This window comes from Erinaceus europaeus, chromosome 2 (assembly GCF_950295315.1).
Source record: "Erinaceus europaeus chromosome 2, mEriEur2.1, whole genome shotgun sequence".
Lineage (NCBI taxonomy): Eukaryota > Metazoa > Chordata > Mammalia > Eulipotyphla > Erinaceidae > Erinaceus > Erinaceus europaeus.
In genome coordinates this window covers 36,760,615-36,784,041 of record NC_080163.1, presented here as the reverse complement: position 1 = coordinate 36,784,041, position 23,427 = coordinate 36,760,615, and the positions used below count along the sequence as shown (strand labels likewise).

At 38.5% G+C, this 23,427-nt stretch overlaps 1 protein-coding gene across 4 annotated transcripts in view; it reads left to right on the top strand.

The window, feature by feature from the left end:
• The window catches only part of FSTL4 (follistatin like 4), a 491,259-nt gene that overhangs the window by 29,696 nt on the left and 438,136 nt on the right, over positions 1–23,427 (top strand). For all 4 annotated transcript variants that reach the window (XM_060178083.1, XM_060178087.1, XM_060178096.1 and 1 more), the window contains exon 3: positions 13,745–13,778. In XM_060178083.1, coding sequence (XP_060034066.1) covers positions 13,745–13,778 — 34 coding nt within the window. The remainder of the gene's footprint in view (positions 1–13,744; positions 13,779–23,427) is intronic.

The window sequence follows — 23,427 nt, the reverse complement described above, 5'->3', positions numbered from 1 at the left end:
GGGCAACCTGCAAGGCCTGAGAGGGCTTTCCTGTTGCTGTGGAAACCCCCAACCAAAGGAACAGTGGAACAGTGGAGGGAGCAGGTTTCAGTGGCAGCATGTGCCATGGAGCTTCCTTCAACACCTCACTAGCCCCTGTATTCCTGCCCGGGGGGACATGAAATAACACCTTTCTTGCCAGAAATGTGTGTGGAGCTTATACTGTGCCAAGCACTATACTGGAGCCAGATATGAAGGTGCTATGGCAGTGGGTGAGACAGACAGACAGACAGATACTGCTCCAGTCATGGCAGGTCAGCATGATGGGTACCTGCGGGGAGCAGCTCTGCACCCAGTGGGCTGGGTTTCGTGGAGCCCTGCTGGTGACTTTGCTGATGTCGCTGGAGACGGCCAAGGCAACAGAGCCATGTGCTGCCCACCATGAGGCTGGTCCTGTGCACCCTGACTGCATGTTCTGATGGAGAATTGTGGGTTATGTCCCAAATCAAGCAGTTAATTCATTTTTAATTTGCTGGGCTTTTGGAGAGATGAAAGTAGAAAGCACCCTTCTTTCCTTCTTGGGCTCTTAATCTGACTGTGTGCAGACAACTGTTTAACAAGTCACTGACATTTATTCCATCACAGCTAATTTAGTGTTTGCTTGTAATGTCGCTTAGGTAGATCTGCTCCTGAAGGCTGCCTGAAACCCAGAGCTCCCTCTTCTCCTTGTGAATGGACAACCTTTAAGTTGTAGCCTCACATAATACCTAGAATTTTAAGTCTCAGATCCTCTCGTTCTCCTGTTCATGCTTATGAAAAGTGGGACATTAGCATTCAAATCATTTGTATTTCTACAAGCCTGGCTTAGAATTACCATCAATGCCTTTTCTCTGTAGAATAGCATGCCTTCCTCCTCTCCTGAGTTTCCCCAGCCTCTCAACAGCACAGCCCTGGAAAGCCTTGTTTCAGAGACAGGCTGGAGATTAGTCTGGTGGGTCCGACTGCTCTGCCCATTTTACAGATGGGTAAAGTAGAGTGGGAGCCAGCTGGGCGGGCTGTCCCCTCCAGCCTGCAGTTCCCAATACTGCACCTCTTTAGATTGCTATACAATCTCCTTTCTGGATGTACTAGACTTTTTGTTCCTTGCAAATGTTTTGTAGGGAAGCTATTTGCAGGGAGGTTCATGAGGGTGGTTTTTAAAAATAGATGACTTGCACTTTAATCTGTGTGATTTCTTTGACATTTTTTCAGTCATACATACACAGTCAGTCACCCCCCCCCATTGCCACTAGGGTTAACACTGGGGTTCAGTACCTGCATGACAAATCCACCTCTCCCAGTGGTCATTTTTTCTTTCCTTTTTTATTTTACAGGACAAAGACAAATTGAGAGGAGAGGGTTGATGGGGGGGGGATACTTGCAGTACTGCTTTAATGCTCATGAAGCTTCCCTCCCACAGGTGGGGAGTGGGGGCTTGAACCTGGGTTCTTGTGCATGCCAAAGTATATGTTCAACTGGGTATGCCACTGCCTGGAGCCCTCTTCCTTTTGTCTGGAGACATATGTCTTTCAATGCGCCAGTCCCATATAAATGTAACTTGCCTACATGCATCCACTTCTTGTGAGATGGAAGTAGTAGGAACATTGGACTCACTGTATCATTCAAGGTTTATCCCCAAAGTTTGTTACTTTCTTTGATGGTATGATCAGTTCCAGCACTACAACTCTAGTTCTCTCTCCCCTGAGAATGGCCTCACCTGATGGGAGAGTGAAGGGACAGGGCTGAAAGATGATGGTCCCATGAGGTGTGTGAACTTCCTAAGCTACCTTGAAATTGGAGGGTTTGTACCACTTGCTACGCCCCTCTATCCTTCAATTTGCCATTAAAGTGTGAAGCCAGTGTGAGGCAGGAGGTGAGCTCTGACCCCTGACTAGGTGGCCTTTTTTTTAGAGCCAGCGCCTCCTGTTTGGTGTTTTCCTGGAACACTGACCACAGGCATTGGTGACCAGCCAGAGAAGGTAGTGCTACTCAGATGACAGCCTCCCTCCCCCAGGCTCTGTAAATCAATCGTGTTGTTGGTTGTATTATTCAGCTCAACTCTCAAACTAGTCTTTGCCTATAGGGTTAATCCCTAACCCATTCATCCATCCTCTGGCTTTGAGGACCCAGATGTGATGTGCTAGGAAATCTAACAGCCCCATGGTTCTTCTGCTGCCTTCTACTGCATGATGTAAATGTGATCCCATGTGCAAATACCCTGTGTGCACGCAGTGACTTGGGGGGCGCAGCTGTGGATCAACTGCTCTGCACAGCACCACTTTACTAGCTGCGTTCTATCAGAATGTCTAGCTTGCAGAAGTGAAAATGGTGCAAGTCAAGATTTTAACATTCAGACGAGTAAATAAAAGTGTGTAGGCAAGGCTGCTAAAGAGGCATTAATTTTAAGAGCATCTTAGATACAGAAAACTTGACTGCAGGTGTCAAGACTACCGTAACCAGCAGTGCTAAGTGTTAGCATAGCTTGCAGCTCAACTATGACGGACAGTTTAGACACCAGACTGTGGGCTTCCTTCAGGAGCATCTGCAGGTAATTGGGAGGTACAGAGAATGCTGATGCAGGAAGTGTCCTCAGCTCCCTCATTGTTGTTGGCTGGGACAGAAGATCACAGCTGCCTGCTGAGGCACAACCACCTGTGTCCCATGCACATCTGCTTTGTCTATGAGCTGGTTTCACATCTGACTCTTCTCAGGAGTAGGTACTTCTCCCTGCTTCTGTAGCCCACAGATCCAGCATTTTCCCATTAGCTCCTGAGCCCTGTAAGATTTCAAGTACATACTGAGGCTAGAAATGTAACAGAGGGAGATGACATCTGGCCCTGTGCTGACCCCAGCCTCAGGTGAGCAAAAGGGTCCAGGGGTGGGACTTCAAGCCTCCCTCCTCCCCTCAGATTCTTCTGGTAGCAATCAAACTACTTTTTGGTAGCTGAGGATCTGTGATAGATATTTGGATTATGAAAAATATTACTCAGCACTCACATTATATTGATTCAAAAATAAAGATTATGCAGTTCAACTGCACAGTAAAATACAGCTTTATGGGATGGTAATTTTTTAACTTAACTTCTTCTGCATTATAGTGGAAGATAATGGATTCAGGAAGGGTACAATGAGGAATAAAGCTGTTGTATTGTATTGGTTAAATGACATTTAAAATGACTTGGCTGTCAAATTCATGGAAAGGTTATGAACAGTGAATGAAAAATCTAAAATTAATTCCCTACCTCAAGAAAGCATGATTTATACTATAATAAAATTAGATTTTTAGTTAAAGAAATTTAGTCATTAAGTAATGCCCATGCGCTAACTCTTATTTATAACCATCTGGCTTGAAGCTTCAGCAGAAAATAATCTCTTCCTCAGGCAACACATCCAGGGCCTTAATGTCTTTTATGCCAATGATTTTGTTCTGTACAGTTTTGCTTCAGCTTTTGGGGAACCACATTTTGAATACTAGAGACAGATTTTTAATAAGTTTTTTCTTATTTATTTATTCATTTATTTTTATTATTCAATCAGGCAGTTAATGGTCTATATATAGTTCAGTTGTCAACACATGGGTAAAATTTTCATTTCTTACCATGATAACTGTCTGTAAAATACTCTCACCTCCAATTTAGGTCCTTTTCCACCATCATGCACCAAAAGCCCACAGTCCCTCTTTCCTCACTCCTCTCCTTGCCCTCCTTACCCAGAGTCCTTTGCTTTGTTGCAGTACATCAAATCCAGTCCAAGTTCTGCTTTGTGTTTTCTCTCTCTGTTCTTGTTTCTTAAGTTCTGTCTATGAGTGGGATCATCCCATATTCATCTCTTTGGCTTAACTTGATTCCTTCAAGGTCCATCCAAAATGAGGTGAAGAAGGTGATTTCATTCTTAATAGTTAATTAGTATTTTATTGTGTATATATATACCACAACTTTCTTAGCCAGTCATTTCAGGAGAGACTCTTATTTGTTGCAGTGATTGAGAGAGTCTTTAAACTCATAGACCTCCCCGACATGGTCTTATCCTCACTCTCCTTTAGTTATTTTTATTAGTGAGAACAGTATTTTATTAGTGAGTACAGTATTGGTGTATGGGAGACTATCAGGTCTAGTATGTGGCACAAGCTTGCTGTTTCATTTATTTACCCCACACTTATTTTACAGACAGACATAACTGAAGCTGAGGAATGTGGCAGGGATAAACTGTGATTCCAAGTCATTCAGAGTCCTGCTCTTTATTCTTCTCATACATCTCATGAATATTCATTGAGGATTTGCTTTGGAGCAGCTGTGGATAGTGGTCAGGATTTCTAAGACTTAAGTCTAGCCTGACATGGCCATTTAGTATTCATATGATAGTTAGCTAATGCCTTTCCCGGAATAGGACCTTCTTCAACCCTGTCATCATTCTTATGGTCAACACCATCATGGTAGCAGTGGGGTCTTATACATGTTAGATTCCACTCCTCCTGGACCATCCTTTCTGCTCTCTTTAGTTTAGACAGAGAGTGGCATCCCAACAGTGCTCCTATGTAGTTCTGGGGCTCTACCCCAAGACCTAGCACACGACAAGGTACATGGTCTACCTGGTGAGTTGTCTCTTAACCCAGAATACTTCTCATCTTGAAATACTTAGGTCCTCTATCTCTAGCTTTCATTTATTTATTTATTTATTTATTTATTTATTGCTACCAGAGTTATTTCTGGGGTTCTGGGCCTGCATGATGAAGGTAAAATGCTATAAGATGCACTCTTTTTGGGTTTACCTTCTTTTGCTTCAAACTATATCTGTGATATTTGCCAAGTTATTGGCATATCATGATGTTTGTTCTCTTACATTGCTGCAAAGTGTCCATTATGTGGGTGTGCCCAGCGCTTCTGTCTATTTGACTGTTGATGGGCATAGCTCTGATTGCCTACAAGGGCTGCTCAGATTCATGTACATGTAGTTCTGATGCTCGTGACTATCTTTATGTTGAGCCTTTACATAGGAGAGAGAAGGTTGAGTCAGGAACACAGAAACTACAAGTTATTATAATAGAATTTAATATAGGAGGTTGCTTACAGATATTAAAGCATTAGAAATGCAAAAAGAAGAGGAGGAAGATGAGAAGGGAGGAGGAATAAGAAAGAAGAAAGAATGAAATTTAGAAATGACAAAAAACTATAACTGCAGGAAGCAGGACTATCTTTGAGGGAGGAGACTTATGCACCAGTGAGGAGAATCCTGCTCGTACTAGTTGCTCGAAGATAGGAAGATTATAATTGCTCCAAATCCTTGATATTATAAGTTTTTTTAAAGTTATCTTTTCAGGAGCTTACCTATAGAGTTCACCATGCATGATGTCCTGGGTTTAAGTCCCCAGCCACAACACATAGGAACACCATACAATGGGGAAGCTTTACATATGGTGGAGCAGTTCTCTCTATTTCTCTCTCCTTCTCTATCTCTTACTCTCTATCAGAAAAAATATCTGCTGGGTACAGTGGAATTGTATTGGTGCAAAGCCCTAACAAGAACTCTGGTAGAACAAAAAAGAAGAAAAGAAATAATATAGGGGTGTCCATTGACATTTTTAAGTTGTAAGGTATTTATTTGTGTCTTTTGTTCACTTTTTTATTATTATCGTTATTTTTATTTTATTTTATTGGTTAGGGACAGCCAAAAATTGAGAGAAAGGAGGATATAGATAGGTCGATAGATAGATAGAGACCTGCAGCACTGCTTCATCACTTGAGAAGCTTTCCCCCTGCAGGTCAGAACCAGGGGCTTGAACCCAAGTCCTTGCACATTTTAACACGTGCGCTCAACCAGGTGTGCCACCACCTGACCCTTTTGTTCACTTTTCTTTTTTTTTTTAAAGAATTTATTTATTTATTCATGAGAAAGATAGGAAGAGAGAAAGAACCAGCCATCACTCTGGTACATGTGCTGCCGGGGATCAAACTCAGGACCTCATGCTTGAGAGTCTAGTGCCTTCGCCACTGCACCATCTCCCGGACCACTTTTGTTCACTTTTCAATGAGGTTATCTCTTTTTGCATTATTACTTTGCATAAATATTTTATATATTTTGAATGAATATTTTGTCATATATATTCATACATACCAAAGATATATATATATATATGACTAGCAGACAAATTCCCTTAATGGCTTCTATTTTCACTGTCTTGATTGTATCTTTCAGTGAACAGAAGTCTTCACAAAGTCCAGTACATTTTTTCCTCTGTGATGCTGCTTCTCACACCCTTTTAAGAAATATTCATGATTATATTCTCTTATGGTATCTTTTGCAACATTCATTCATCTTCAACATTTAGATTTATAGTCCTTCTGGAAATCATATTTATGTATTCTATAAAGTTAGAGGCTGGAGTTTGGTCCTTTCTGTGTTAGATCTTCAGTTGATCCAATACCATCTGTTGAAAAAGCTATCCTTTTCCCATTGAAATGAATTGATGCACTTGTCATAAACCCAAACACAGGGAATATGTGGTTTGTTGCTTGATGTAGAATTCTTTCTTTTTTCTTTTTTCTTGACCAACCTTCCCAGGGATCTATAAAGACTCTTAATCTTTCCAAAGAGCCAAGTCTTGGCATTATATTTTTACCATCTATTTTCCTCTAGTTCATTGATTTTGGTTCCTATTATATTTCTTCCTTTCTACTTTTTGTGGGCTTAAATTGTCCTTTTTCTTGTTTATAGAGATAAAGAAAATGCTTATGTCATCTATTTCTAGCCCACTTTTTTCCTAACACATGAATTTAAGAATATAATTTTTACCTAAATACTCTGTTAGCCTTATATCTCAAATTTTAAGTGCTATATTTCAGTTGTCATCCAGTTTAAAATAATTTCTTCCGTAAATGGTTTTTGTCATTGGAAACATACTTTTAAATTCATGGATCAAATATTCAGAGATTTTTTTCAGTGTATTTGTTATTTCTAATTTAACTTCACAAAAGTTAGAAAAATACATATGCTCTCTATACAATTTTAATAATCTGAAACTTGCTGAAGCTTCCAGATGTCTCAGCATATGGTCAATTTGTATAAATATTTGAATGAATACTTGCCATGAATATGGTATGTCAAGTACAGTGATATATATATATATATATATATATATATATATATATATATATATACTAGATCAAGTTCACTAATCATGATATTCAAATATTCTGTATCCTTATAATTTTTTTCTCAACTTACTCTACTGGTTAGTGACAGAGATTTACAAAACCTCTCCACAGAAATTTGAATTCTTCAGCCATTATTGTGAGCTTGTCAGTTTCTTGATTTAGTTTTGACTTTGTATGAATTTAGGCTATCTTTTCATATGTCTACAAGTATAAAATTGCTCTCTCTATTTTTATATATATATATCTTAGGTGAGACACTTTCTCTCTCTTCAGTTGTATGTTGTCACACCCACAATTCATTGTCAGTCTTTCTTACCTGCAGCCCAGTGAGGCTTCTCCCTCTCAGTCTTGGATGACTTAAGTTCTGCTTCAATCGTAGGGTTTATTTTCACCTAATTTTTATCTTTCCTTTGGTTTTTAAAAAGCATCCATTACATGGGTTAGATCCATCCATTCTTGATTGTCTTTCTGGTTTATTTTGTTCCAGCTGTGTTATAGAAAAATATAAGTTCTCATCTTTTTTACAGATGAGTAGTATTCTATTGTATATCACAATTTTAAAAAATGACTTTTCTGTCACTGGACATTTGTGTTGTTTGTATAGCTTTACTGTTATAAATGGGTGTAAATGGACATAGATAGGTGTGTATATATTTTTTAGGGTCATGTGCTGTAGTGTTATTGGAATAGATACTTAGGACTGAAATTGCTGAGTTGTGTGGTAGGTATATCTTTAATGTTTTGAGAAATCTCCATACTGCTTTCCTTATAGTCTGGACCAGTTTAGATCCCCATCCACAGTGGGGTGGTTGTCAGGGTTCTTTATTTTCCACACTCCCATGAACAATCACTTTATCCTTGTTGATATAGGCTGTTCTCACATGTGTCAGGTGCTTCCTCTTACTGTTTATCTTTTACAAACAGCATGTTGTATTTTCTCTTATCATTTAATTTTTGTACTTTAGTTGGATTATTTAGCACACCCCTTTTTTAAAAAAATGGGTTAAAGTTGGCATGTTATTCTCTTAGTTTTTTTAAAATAAGAAACATATATTTAATTTTTTGAGATCAAGAAAGAGATTCAAACACTTCTCAGTTCTAGTTTACAGTGGCACCAGGGATGTACCCTCTAGCCTCTGGGACTGTAGAGCGCTAAGCCCTGTGTTCTGACATGTTGAGATATCTCCCTGGTCTCTCAATTCTTTATTCCCTTTTCCTACCCTTTCTTGCCTTCTTTTTGATTAGTCAGTTTTATATCATCCCACTCATTTGATGTCATAGCACTAATTTTACTTTTTTTTTGACATATTACTATATTTCAATTTCATTTGAACTCCTCACCATCTGTGATCACAGTCATGCATTTTAGTTCTGCAAGTATTATTACCTCAAAGGGCATTATTGTTGTGCTAAGCAGCTACAATTAGATATGTCTATTTTAACCCTTGCTGGCTTTTATTTTTCATAGTTATATGTCCATCTCAGTTTTTTTTTTTTCTTCCACTAAAGGGTTCTTTTTAGTATTGCTCTTAGTATTAATCTGCTGGCAGTGTCATCTTCATCTATAGTTTTATTTTAACTTTTGATTACCTATATTTTGAGTAAGTGTATTATTTCAAGGTTTTTTTTTTGTTTGTTTTTTCTTCAGAATTTTAAAGATGCTATTTCATTTAACTACTCCATTATTTTCTCTTGAAATTGTATCTACCTCTCTTAGAGATGCTGCTTTGTTGTTTAGTTTATTTATCCTTTCCACCCAATCTATAACCCTCTGGCTGTGTTTAAGATTTCCTTTTTTGTCTTTGAATACTTATCAATTTTTCTTTTAGTAACTAGTGATGGTTTTCTTGTATCTATCATGCATGGGGCTTGTAGATAATCCTAAATATCTGGCTTGATTCCTTGAATTGATTTTGCAGAATTCTCAACCAGTTTCTCTTTAGATATTGATTGATCTTCTATCCTTTCATTCTCAAGTCTTTTTACATGCTTATTAGAGCTTTTTGCCATGCCCCATATTTTTCTAATACTCTTTTCTGAATTGCCCATTCCTTACTTTTTCCCCATCAGACCTTCAATCTGCTTATTTTCTAATAAGGTTCTACCTTACTTTTCTTTTTCATTATGTTCATCTGTAGCTAGATGCATATATTGAATTATTTTAGTTTATTGAGTTTCAGTTCTAGAATTCCCATTTGCTTCTTTTTATTAGATTCTAATTTTGTGATTAGACTCAGGATCATTTTTTTCTATTTTCCCTGAACATATTGGTCATAATTACTCTAGGTTGTCTATTTATTTTGAAATCTGGACATTTATAGATCTGTTTCTACTGTCTGCTTTTGTTGGATTTTAGTAACTTGATGCCATTTTCTGCCATACCTAGTAATTTTGGATTGTATGCCAAGACATTGTGTATAAAATAAACAGACAAACAAAAAAACCTGTACAACCTGTAGGCGACCTTGTCATCTTCCGCAGAATACTGGCAGATGACCTTGACATAGTGATGGTCAGCAGATGCTTTGTGAATAGATGATCTCAACTGAAAGTCCACCAATCATACATTGCCTCTGTTTCTTAGGTCTTTTTTGGCATCTTAGTTACATGATACTATGATGCTTCAAATTTATACTTTTTTGTAGCTTGGGCTGGAGAGTTTCTCTCCTTTTCAAGGAGAGAATGAGGAAGAGGGAGGCCACAGCACCAAGCTTTCCCAGTGTGATAGGACTTTGACAGGAACCTGGGTCCTTTGCATGACAAAGCACCCTCTCAGGTGATCTATCTTGTTTACCACAAACCTGTACTTTTATTTTTACCTTATTTGAGACCAGTGTCTGTCTCTGTCTCTCTCTGTCTCTCCCCACCCCCTCTGTATTTATTCTTCGTTCTCTTGTTCTTTAAATGTGTAGCTGAGACAGGATCCTGTAACTGTCAGGGAAGTTGTGTGCAGAATATTGGGCTTGTTTCTTGATTTATTTTCCTGGACTTTAAACCTTTAAATTCTAGTAACTTTGGTGTCCCAAGTTCAGTGTGATTTCTTTAAACTTTGGAGCATTACTTTTCTGCTTAACTCCTGTGCAAAATATCTAATGCCCCAGGAGGGAAGCGTGAAAGACAGGGATCTCAGATCAATAGACTTATCTTCTCTTCCAATATTAGCTCTTCCAGTTCTGGCTACCTTCCTTGCTTTGACATGCCTCAGAAAAACTTTTGGTTTTTGATTCAATATTTATAGTTGTTCTTGGCAGAAGAATTGGTTAAATAAAATCTATTCTTTTACAGCTGGAAGCAAAAGTCTATCTCATCTAATTTCATATAGAAGCCAACATCTTACTCTATCTCTGAATTACTTAGCATTATAATCTGTTATGTACACAAACTATGGAATCAGACCTTGGAATTTAAATCCTAACTGACAACCAAAATGTTTAACCCATCTGACTCTCTGCTCCCCTTATACACAATATGTCAGAAATAGAGATGAAGAAATCTTTAAAGACAGGGTAACCCCATTTTAATATGAGCTGTTTGAGAGCATAATAAAAGGAAAACTTCCAAATTCATTATATTTAGCTGGTATTCAGTTTCTAAATCTGAACAAAATGACACCTAAAATAGACCATTTTCATTTATGAATATTAATGCAGAAGTATATTTGAAGCCATAGCAAACAGAATCCAACAGCATATTTTAAAAAGTGCACCCCAATTAAGAAATGCTTATTTCAGAAATATAGGGACAGTCGAGTACTGTAAAATCTACTAGATAAGTCATCATATTAAGTGAGCCAAAGAGATACAAATCATCATCATCTCCATAAATGCAGAGAGTATTTGACAGAATTAAACACACATTTATTTCATTTCATTTTTTTTTTATTCAACAAATATGTATTGAGTATCTGCTCTAAGTTAGATGGCACTGAGATGCTAGAGTGAGAAAAAATACTGGCACCATCCCAACTCCCTTTCCAGTGGAGAGAAACAGTTAATAAATAAAGAGGTAAGGGGGCAAGCAAGGCCATGGATTTATATCAAAGACCTAGTACCATATGCAGGCATTTCATTAAAATAATAAACATACCTTGGGCCAAAAGCCAACGTCTTACTTAATATGAAAGCACTAACACTTCTCTTCCTAAAGAGAACAGGACCAGCATGCCCACTGTGCTCACAACACATAACACTATATTGAGGAATTAGCTGATACAATAAGATAAAAGAAAGCTAGTAGAATCAGAAGGAGAGAAATAATCACTATTTGTTGATTATATAATTTGACACATGGAAACCCTGAAAGAATGAATGGAAAGAGTCTTTACAAACAATAAGAAATAGTTTGTAATAGTCAAGAGACTGATATAAATTCAATATGTAAAAAATCAATTGTAATTATGTCTGTAAACCCCCCCCCCCTTTTGGTAACAAATGTTACAAAATCTTTAAAATCCATACAGGAAAAGTAGAAAATACGCTTGAACAAAAGAAGTGAAAACAGACTAAATAAATAATTTGAAATGCCATGTTGCTGGGGGCGTAGCTTGGTGGTAGAGTGTGTGTTTTGCATATATGAGGCCCTGGGTTTGGTTGCTGCTACTCAGCAAAACAGAACAATGCTGTGTTAGATAAGAAAGGGCAGCATTTTATAGAGTCAGCTTTCCCAACGTTAATTTATGCATTTGCAATGAAACTTCCATAAAGTCCTTTTTTTTTTTTTAGAGCTGTCAGAGTTGATTATGTATTCCTCCTGTTCCATAAATAGCAGTTATTCCAGGGTTGGAGGCACCAGCCCCCTACATCAGGAAGCCAAGGAGCAGTGTGGGAGGATCTGGGCTGGCCTTGTGCACCACCTGCTTCACAGCTTGCACACCACACTGCATCTACCACTCTCCACACCGTCCGTGGAGCTGGTGATGCTTCGCCAAAAACTGACTTCCAGGAATATGCTGTGTAACTCTGCAGGGCAAAAGGGTTGCTGATCTCTATACCGTGTGCCTTCTTGTGGTTTTCCCTGGGGCTTTTGACTTGTCAGAGATGAAGAAGGATAAAACTTTCAGTGCCTCTTCAGTTTCAACCCTCCATCTCACCCCCAAAGGGTGCTAGATAAGAGTACTAAGATGTGAAAGGTAATGTCGATTCCTTAAAATATATTGGTGCCAGCTGGTTATCTTGGTTGAGCTGGCCTGAGTTTGGTATTTTATCTTCTTGTTGCTAGATGAATTTCTAGCATATTCTCGATGTAGATTTGTTTTATCCTAACTTGGTCATTTATGAGGAAAGGTAGAGATGCTAACTATTGTTATGAAACCACAGTACAAGTTTCCAGACTTTTCTTCTATGACTTCTTACTGGACCTCTTACTGCTTCCTGAGCATGCCCTATGCCTGCCTACTGCCCTGTCTTTATTGAAGCCATCTATTTCTTCCTAATGCACCTTATTCCTTGCTTATTGCTGTCTGAAAACTTCTCCACTCTTCAGTACTATTTTAGACATTCATAAAAAATTCTTTTGTTTCCAACTTGATGTGAATGTTATTTGTCAAGGCAAAATTAGCTCTTTATTTTTCAGTAACTTGTTTTTTTATTCTGCAGTCTTCAACTCAACTATATCTTCAATGCAGAGACTCTATTTTACCTATGTACCCTCTAAAACCCTTTGTTTATTGGTCTGCACATGGAAGGCAGGTGAGAGGGCCAGCAAAACAGCTCACATGAATAGTGTGCTGCTTTCTCATGCGTGCCACCCAGATTTGAGCCCAGCCCCCACCACAAGGAAGCTTATGTGCTCTGGCTTCTTTACTTCTTCCCTGCCTGCCTCTCCTCTTTGCCCTCTCTCTCTCTCTCTCTCTCTCTCTCTCTCTCTCTCCCTCTCTCTCTCTCTCTCTCTCTCTCTCTATATATATATATATATATATATATATATATATATATATATATATATATTAGTTAGCCTGGAGCTCTTCTTTCTTGTCATCTTGTGATGACAAGAAATGGTGAGATTTAATTTAGAAAAATCTAAGTGTTTTACTTAGTTTAGTGTTATGCTCTTGCTGTCCAAATTGTCAATAAAATCCCACCCATTGCAAATATTGAGTTAGGCATAATCACTCAGTAACCTACACAGGGCAATGGTATTCAGATAAATTGCTGCTAAACAGGTAACTTTCTCCCCACTCCACCCAGATGTCCTACACCATCTAAAGAATAGGTAGAAGAGAGTCTGTCTTATCTCTTGGCCCATATAAGGGAGATCACTAGAGTGAGTTTTGCTCATTAAAAACTACTGACTGTAAACCAATAAATCCCTCCAATAAAGAAAAATAAACTGTATGATAAAATTAAGTCACTAAAGCAAAAATTTTCCTGCATTTACATATGTGGGTTGAGAATTTAGAGTCAATATTGCTGAATGTTATAGTCTTATGAGATTGTTAACGTTTATGTGAGTGTGTGTGTGTGTGTGTGTGTGTGTGTGTGTGTGTACACAAATGGGTCTGTAAAGTGAGGATATCTGCAAATATATTCACACAATGACTTATTCTTGAAAAACACAAAGTGTTCCTTTTCTTGCAGGACTCAAGAATCTTTGAAGTCTCAAGAAGAGAAGGTAGGAAGAATGCATTCATACCCATTTTATTCTCAGTGTTGACATTTTGGAAGTAGTTTACTGAAGCCAAGAGGCGCTTCAGTTTGTGGGCAGCCTGTTCTTTTCAATTTCATGTGGCCTTTTCTGAGTGTTGGACACTTGACACTTACCTCTAAGAACTGGGGAAGCTGAATGCTAGGTTTGTCTATGAGAACTATGTCTTCTCTCTTCAAGTATCAGAGATAGGGATCTGGGAAACATGCATATTCACAATCATATTTATAGTCTCTCAAGAGTAATCTAATTTTTGAGTGATATCTGAAGTAATTATTTAGTTTCATCCAGAAAAAATAACAACAGCAAGAATAAAAATAGTTATGATTTGAGATATTTCAATACCTGGGATGAAATGCCAATGTGAGAAATATTTCTGGTTAGGTTTTTATAACTTTAGCTAAGCTAAAATAGAAATAACCAATTAATTTCCCTTTTGACAACAATTCCATGTTTTTTATTTTTCCTGCCACAATTCCACTAGTGTTATAAATTAACTTAAAAAGGGGTTTTGGTTGGGGATGCTGTGGCATGTAAAAGGATTCAGAGTGGGAGCTGGGAACTGGTTTAAACAATACAGGGTTTATTAGGGTGAAACAGGTAAAAGGAAAAATAAACAATCATCATCAAGGGTTAAGAATATGCTAGGTCTATAAAGTCTGAATATAGTTATCAAAAGTTTAGTCCCATAAGATAAACAATTATCAGCTCTGCTAAAGGTTGCTCATGGCTGTAGAGGAGTCTAAAAGTTTACTGGATAGCAGAGTCACATGTGTTCAGTTCCCAGGAGAAGTAGCCATGGCGGAACCTGATGCATCTCTGTCAAGACGCTTCCGACTATGAGAAACAGCAACAGCCAAAAGCACGAGTTCCGGCTGGCTGTACTTTTCTTTGTACACCGGCACAGGCTGGATCCACCCACAGTCCACCATGTGCCTGCACAGACCACTGCATACTCTTTTGCCAAGGGTGACGTCAGCACTGTGTTGGGACTTCCATCCATGGCCATCGCTTTACTGGTTCACCACACTCTAGCATATTTATTTTCTATTCTCTGAAGTAAGTGTATATGGGTAGTAATTTCTGAAATCTTTTAGTGGAAGCTGAAGTTTCCCTTTTTCACTGTCAGCAATACCTATTCTCTAATAAGAAAATGTCTTTTGTACGTTTTATGGAATCATTGCCAATCAGTCCCCTTTATTGCAGGAATGAAGGATGAATCCCGAAGCCAATATGAGTTCTTTGTCTAACATCTGGTCTTTGTTTATATCCTTAAAATATCCTTCTCTGTAGCACTGTTTCTAAAAAGAGTGGCTGGCAATCTCAAAAATTAAACACATCACACATTAACTCCTAAGTCTACCATATATTTGCCACTTTATCAGCTATTATTTTGTTTACTGTTATTTTATTAATATTTATTATGAAGTATATACTATGAGCTTGGACATGTATACTTTCCATACTCTATATTGGTGCAATATCAGTCTCTGTGTTTGCTGCTGTCTGTGGTGTTGGAAGCCCTGGTAAAAAGTTCTTGGATAATCTGGTGCTAGGGTAAACGTTCTAATCATTCTCTGGATCTGAATTCATTGTCCTCTGAACTGTGTCCACAGAGTAAACTCCATTGTTTGGATATTGAAACCAGAGGAAACTGGATGAAGGTGGGTGGTATGGGGTAGTGTTTGTGTTCGCATTGGATACACTGAGTATGTAAATTTGAGAAATAACTTTAAAGGGAGAAGTTTTTAATACTGTCCTGTTCATATCAGTGCCCCTGAGTGTGAAAGTTTAGAATTAATTTTTATTATTCACCAAGGAGATATAATTCTGGAATCATACACGAACGGAGCCATTTGAAATCTCACTGCCCTGATGTTATAATTGTCTCTAGGTAGTAAGTCTTGGGTCTAAGAAATCCATGTGTATTTTTGTTTAAAGACACTAAAAAGCCTGATTGAAGCTTAGGACTCCATGTTTTCAGATGATTAAGAGTCTCCAGTGAAGCAATTACAGAAATCAGAATTCCCACCTTCTGTACCCCCAAAAGAATTTTGGTCCATACTTCCAGACAGGGAGAGATGTGAGAGGAAGATTTATAAAGGGCTCTGAATTCCAATTCCATCAGTACCCAGAGAGAGAATAGGTAAAAAGAAAAGATATTTGAAAGTAGTGACAGGTGAAAGTGTTACTTAAAAAGGGAGAGAAGGGTGAAAGTGTTACTTAAAAAGGGAGAGAAGGCAGGATCATAGAAAAATAGATATTGATACATAATAATAGAAATTATAGTCAATTCATATCTGTGACCTTGGGAGAATCTCTGTAGTTTCTAATGGAGGGAATGGGGACACAGAACTCTGGTGGTAGGAATGGTGTGCAATTATACCCTGGTAACTTGTAATTTTGTAAACCAGTATTAAATCACTAGTAAAAGATGTTAAAGAAAAAAAAAAGTCTCCAGAGATCACCAGAGCTCTGCCATGTGTAACCTCCTCATCTTATAGAAGCAGCACCTTTCTTTGCTGGTAGACTAGGTACATAAACTTCGGGCTCATACTGGCTAATTCATGCTGAAATCACATAAACTTTTTCTTTCTATTATGAAATGAGATTATTGTTAATATTGTTATTGTTATTATTTTATTATTTTTGCTTGTTTCTGTTCAAAGTGAGTGTTGAGAATCCCTGAAGTAGCCCTGTGTCTTGTTGTCATGCTCATAACTTGGTAGGAAAGAAGGAACAGGTGAATATGGGTGCTTTTGCAGATTGACTCCATGTAGTTTGGGGTCTGAAAATCCACTGTCTTGTGAAGTTGTATTGTTCTCCAAAAGCACTCTACAAGAATGAAAATAATAGAGGGCACTGTAACTATTTTGATAAATTGTCATTCCTATAAAAAAAAAAAAGACATAATGGCCTAGCAATAAACAGTTAAGTTTGGTTGCTTAGCTCTGACTTGATTTGGAATTGAAAGAGGAGAAAATAAAGCTAATAGGTACTATGGCATTCTACCCAGTTTCATAGGCCCAGGAAATCCTTGAGAGGTCTGATGAGTCCTTAGAACCAGATAGGTAATCTCTGGAACACAAAACCTAAGATTTTTTTTTTTCTTTCTGATTTCTATGCTTTGTTTTAAATTATACCTGACTCAGGAGTACCAGCTCCACCAAGGGTCAAAGCTGGAAAGTGACCAGTAACTACAACTTCACATTTCCATGACTTTTAGAAACTCTTAACTATATTTGTGAAGTGAGATGTGAGGAAGTGGACATGATTTTTGGAGTGGACATGGTTTCAAGGCTCAAACCAAATAGGGTTGGAGGTACAGTAGGGTAACACGAATGCCTTAGACCAGTGCCTGTCTGCTTCCCCCTGAGTTCACTGAGCCTTGGATGTAATAGTACTAGGGTTCCCTTCTAGTAGCCCAGTTTTCTTCTTTCTTACCATACTCTCACTCCTCTGAAGCCTGCATGATTTTTGTCCCTCATCCCTTCTAACTCTCCCTTCAAGTCTTCAGTTGACTGTAACTCCTGTGAAAGGAAAGGACACCCATTTGGTCATTCATTTTCTGAGAGGAGAGTCTGCCTTTCATTCACCCCTAAATCCCTAATGACCAATGTCTTGGCAGTTGCTTGACTATTGTTTCTTTTTTTTTTAATTAATTAATTTATTTAAGAAAGGAGACATTAGCAAAATCATAGGATGGGGGGTACAACTCCACACAATTCCCACCACCCAATCTCCATATCCCATCCCCTCCCCAATAGCTTTCCCATTCTCTATCCTTCTGGGAGCATGGACCCAGGGTCGTTGTGGGTTGCAGAAGGTGGGAGGTCTGGCTTCTGTAATTGCTTCCCCACTAACCATGGACGTTGACTGGTCGATCCATACTCCCAGTCTGCCTCTCTCTTTCCCTAGTAGGGTGGGTCTCTGGGGAAGCGGAGCTCCAGGACACATTGGTGGGGTCTTCAGTCCAGGGAAGCCTAGCCAGCATCCTGATGGCATCAGGAACCTGGTGGCTGAAAAGAGAGTTAACATACAAAGCCAAACAAATTGTTGAAGAATCATGGACCCAAAGGCTGGAATAGTGGAGATGAAGTGTTGAGGCAGGGGGTACTCACTGCAAACTCTAGTGTACTACTGCTTTCAGGTATATATTTGCCCTAGTTTATGGATGCCTTATATCTAGGTTTTGGGACTTTGTTGGGAAGTGAACTACCTGGGATGGAGTTAGAAAATACTATGAAAGGAAAGGTCTCACCCGAGTGATGAAGCTGAAGGGTTGTTGTTCCACACCTGAAGTCTCTGGACACAGTATGAAGTGAAGCATGCTGGGGTGGCACTCGTTGTGTTGATTAGGTTGCAATCAGTGGGTACAATATTATTGGATAAGAATTGGGAGAAGCATGAGGGAAACTGGGCGCTACCATAGGGTCCCAAGACTGGGGGAAGTTTAGGCTCCATAGTGGAAATGTGAGGTTCCTGCTGTCTTAAGGGTTCAAGAAGACAATGGATAGTTATTGTTATTATCACATTATTTGGTAATTGGGTTAGCTTTGAAAAGTCCCTTTGTTAGACATACAATCAATTTTTCCCCTCTCATATTAGTTAGTGATTTATATGACTGCAATTTAATAGGTGTATACATAAACACCATTCCCATAACCAAAAGATTGTGTCCCATCCCACCCACCTACCTCCACCCCCACCCCACACCAGCCCAGAAAGCCGCATGTCCACCCTCCCTCCCACCACAGGGTTTTTACTTTGGTGCCAGGCTAGCTAGCTTCGCAGGTGGGAGAGAGACCACCAGGGACTCATGGCTGAGCTGGGAAGCAGTATCTCTTTATCCATGTGGAATGCAGCGCAATCTAAGCTAAGCTATCTCTAATCACAATCCTGTCCTTATATATACTCTCCAAGTAGGGTGGAAACAGGATGTGACATAGAGAGGGTGGAGCGAAAAAAGACTGGTGGAAATCAGGGTGCACTAGGAGAGGGGGCTGAGCAAAAAGACATCATGAACCAGTGGGGATTAAACCAATGAAACATAAGGGGTTTTAGAAGCAGAATTAGAAGCATACCAACACTTTGGTGCCCTACTTTCAATTTAGTCAGATCCTGCCTTTAGTTTCCCTTTCTGATCTTCTTTCGCAACTTCTGTTGATGAGTGGGATCATCCCATACTCATCTTTATCTTTCTGACTTAGCTCACTTAACATAATTCCTTCTAGCTCTGTCCAAGATGGGTCAGAAAAGGTGGGTTCATTGTTCTTGATAGCTGCATAGTATTCCATTGTGTATATATACTACAGCTTTCTCAGCCACTCATCTGTTGTTGGGCACCCGGGTTGCTTCCAGGTTTTAGCTATTATGAATTGTGCTGCTATGAACATAGGGGTACACACCTCTTTTTGGTTGGGTGTTATGGAGTCCTTGGGGTATATCCCCAGGAGAGGAATTACTGGATCATATGGAAGGTCCATGTCTAGCCTTGTGAGAGTTCTCCAGACAGCTCTCCACAGAGGATGGACCAATTTACATTCCCACCAGCAGTGCAAAAGGGTTCCTCTGTCCCTACAACCTCTCCAGCATTTGTTGCTGCTGTCCTTTTGATGTATGCCATTCTCACAGGGGGGAGGTGGTATGTCAATGTTGTCTTTATTTGCATTACTCTAACAATCAGCGACCTCAAACAGTTTTTCATATGTTTGTTAGCCTTTTGGATATCCTCTGGAGTGAATGTTTCGTTCATACCCTCTGCACATTTTTGGATGGGGTCATTTGCTTTTTTGTTGCTAAGTTTGCTGAGCTCTTTGTATATTTTGTTTATTAGTCTCTTGCCTGATGTATGGCATGTAAAGATCTTCTCCCATTCTGTGAGGGGTCTCTTTTTTTGTTTAATAGTTTCTTTGGCTGTGCAGAAGATTTTCAATTTGATATAGTCCCATATGTTTGTTTCTACTTTAGTCTTCCTTGCAATTGGGTTTGTTTCATCAAAGATGTCCTTGAGGTTTAGGTGGGAAAGTGTTTTACCAATGTTTTCCTCTAAGTATTTCATTGTATCTGGCCTAACATTCCGGTCTTTAATCCATTTGGAGCTGATTTTTGTTTCTGGTGAGATAAAGTGGTTCAGTTTCATTCTTCTGCATGTTACAACCCAGATTTCCCATCACCATTTATTGAAAAGAGCCTCCTTCTTCCATTTAGTACTTTGGGCCCCCTTATCAAAGATTAGATGTCCATAGGTGTGGGGGTTTATTTCTGGGCTTTCAATTCTGTTCCACTTGTCTGTGTGCCTATTTTTGTTCCAGTATCATGCTGATTTGATTATGATGGCTTTATAATAAAGTTTGAGGTCTGGGAGTGTGATGCCTCCATTTCTGTTTCTTTTCCTCAAGATGGTTTTGGCAATTCTGGGTGTTTTCATGTTCCAGATAAATGAGTGTAGTTTTTGTTCTATTCTCTTAAAGAATCTTGGTGGAACTTTGATAGGTATCGCATTAAATTTGTATATGGCACTGGGTAGAATATTCATTTTGATGAAATCTATTTTTCCAATCCATGAGCATTGGATGTCTTTCCATTTCTTGGTATCAGTTTCAATTTCCTTTGATAGTGACTCATAGTTTTCAGTATACAAGTCTTTCCCTTCTTTGGTCAGCTTTACTCCTAGGTATTTTATTGATTTTGCTGCAACAGTGAATGGGAGTAATTTCTGAATGTCTTCTTCTTCAGATTTAGTGTTTGCATAAAGAAATGCCACTGATTTTTGTACATTGATTTTGTAGCCTGACACCTTGCTATATTGCCTAATAACTTCCAGTAGTTTTCTGATTCTTGAGGTTTGTCTATGTATACTATCATATCATCTGCAAATAGTGAGAGCTTGACTTCTTCCCTTCCAATCTGTATTCCTTTGATTCCTTTCTCTTGCTTGATTTCTATGGCAAGAAATTCCAACACTATGTTGAAGAGTAATGGTGACAGTGGACAGCCTTGTCTAGTCCCCGATCTGAGAGGGAATGCTTTCAGCTTCTGTCCACTGAGTATAATGTTGGCTGTAGGTTTGCTATATATGGATTCCACTCTCTTGAGGAATTTCCCCTGTATTACAGTTTTTTGTAGGGTTTTGAGAATGAATGGGTGTTGGATTTTGTCTAAGGCTTTCTCTGCATCTATTGAGATAGTCATGTGGTTTTTGACTTTGCTTTTATTGATGTTGTGAATGACATTGATTGACTTACGTATGTTGAACCAACCTTACATTCCTGGGATGAATCCCATTTGGTCGTGATGAACAATCTTTTTGATATGCTGCTGTATCCAGTTGGCTAGGATCTTGTTTAATATTTTGGCATCTGTGTTCATCAGAGATATTGGTCTGTAGTTTTCCTTTTTTGTTGTGTTCCTATCTTCTTTTGGTATCAGGATGATGTTGGCTTCATAGAAGGTGGAATAGAGTATTCCTGTTTATTTGATCTTATGGAAAAACTTTAAAAGTATGGGTACTAACTGTTTCCTGAAGGTTTTGTAGAATTCGTTTGTTAAGCCGTCTGGTCCAGGACTTTTGTTGTTGGGAAGATTCTTAATAATGGTTTCGATTTCTTTGTCTGTGATTGGTGCATTTAGGTTTTGTAGTTCTTCTTGGTTCAGTTTTGGAAGGGCATATGCTTCTAGGAATTCTTCCATTTCTTCCAGATTTTCTAGCTTGGTGACATATAGTTCTTCATAGAAGTTTCGCATGATTTTCTGGATTTATGTGGTGTCAGTTGTGCTATCTCCTCTGTCATTTACAATTCTATGAATTTGAGTCTTCTCCCTTTTTTGTTTAGTGAGTCTGGCTAGGGATTTCTCAATTTTGTTTAATCTTTCAAAGAACCAACATTTGGCTTCATTGATCTTCTGTATGGCTCTCTTATTTTCGATGTTGTTTATTTCTGCTCTAATTTTAGTGATTTCTGTCCTTCTGGTTGCTGTATGGTTCCTTTGTTTCTTTTCCTCTAAGTCCTTGAGGTGTGCAGTAAGGTCGTTTATTTGAGCTTTTTTTTGTTTGTTTGTTTAATATGTGATTGTATGGCTATGAGTTTCCCTCTCAATACTGCTTTAGCTGTGTTCCAACAATTTTTATAGGTTGTGTCTTCATTTTCATTTATTTTCAGGAACATTTGAATTTCTTGCTTGAGTGACTCTCTGACCCAGTGGTTGTTAAGGAGCATGTTGTTTAGTTTCCAAATTCTGTGTCTTTTAATAATTTTCTGTTTGTTGTTAAATGTTAGTTTTACTCCACTGTGGTCTGAGAAGATACTTAGGATAATTTCAGTGCTCTTGAATTTATTGATGCTGTCTTTGTGGCCTAACATGTGGTCTGTCCTTGAGTATGTGTTGTGTGGATGTGAGAAGAATGTTCCAGTTTTTTGGGGTGAATGGCTCTGAAGATATCCAGGAGGTCTAGTCTGACCTTCTCTTAATTTAATTCTCTTGTTTCTTTGTTGATTCTCTGCTTTGTTGATCTAAGTGTGAGAGTGGGTGTTAAAATCTCCCACTATTATTGTATTACTATTGATGTATTTTTGAAATTCTTTCATTAGGTGCTTGATCTATTTAAATGCTCCCTCATTGGGTGCATAGATGTTAATAATTGTCAAGTCTTCTTGGCTGATTGATTCTCTAATCATTATGTAATGTCCTTGCCTATCTTTTATTACTTTATTTAATTTAAAATCTATCGTGTCTGAGATGAGAATGGCTATTCCTGCCTTTTTTTGTGGTCCATTAGCCTGTATGATAGTTTTCCATCCTTTCATATTAAGTCTGTGTTTATCTTGTTGTGTGAGATGGGATTCTTGCAAGCAGCATATGGTTGGATTATGTTTTCTGATCCATCCTCCCACTCTGTACCTTTTGATGGGTGAGTTTAAGCCTTGAAATTTATTGATATTATGGATTTATTGTATTGTAGTGCCATTGTTCAACAAATTTTTATTTTTTCTGATATATGGCAATTATTATAGTGAAGTTCTTTTTTATAAGAGGTCTTTTAGAACCTCTTTCAGGGCTAGTTTGGTGGTGGTTGCTTCCTTTAACTGTCGTTTGTCTAAGAAGGTTTTGATCCCTCCATCTAGTTTGAATGAAAACCTAACAGGATATATTATCCATGGTTGAAACCCGTTTTCATTCATGGCTCGATAGATATCTTGCCATTCTCTTCTGGCTTTTAGAGTTTGAGTGGAGAAGTCTGCTGATGTCTTATGAGTTTTCCCCTGTATGTGACTTTTTGTTTCTCTCTTGCAGCCTTTAGGATCCTTTCTTTATCCTTACTTCTTCTCATTGTGACTATGATGTGTCTTGGTGTCTTCAGGTCTGGGTTGATTCTGTTTGGAACTACTCTCTGGGCCTCTTGAATCTTGATGTCCTTTCTGTTATTCAGGTCCTGGAAGTTTTCTTCTATTATTTCCTCTAGAATGTTTGCTTCTCCTTCCTCTCTTTATTCCTCTGGCAGGCCAATTATACAAATGTTACTTCTTTTGAGATTATCCCATATGTCTCTGTTGTTGTTTTCAGTGTCTCTAAATCTCTTTTTGAGCTCTTTCACCTCTCTCTTAGTTTTCTCTAA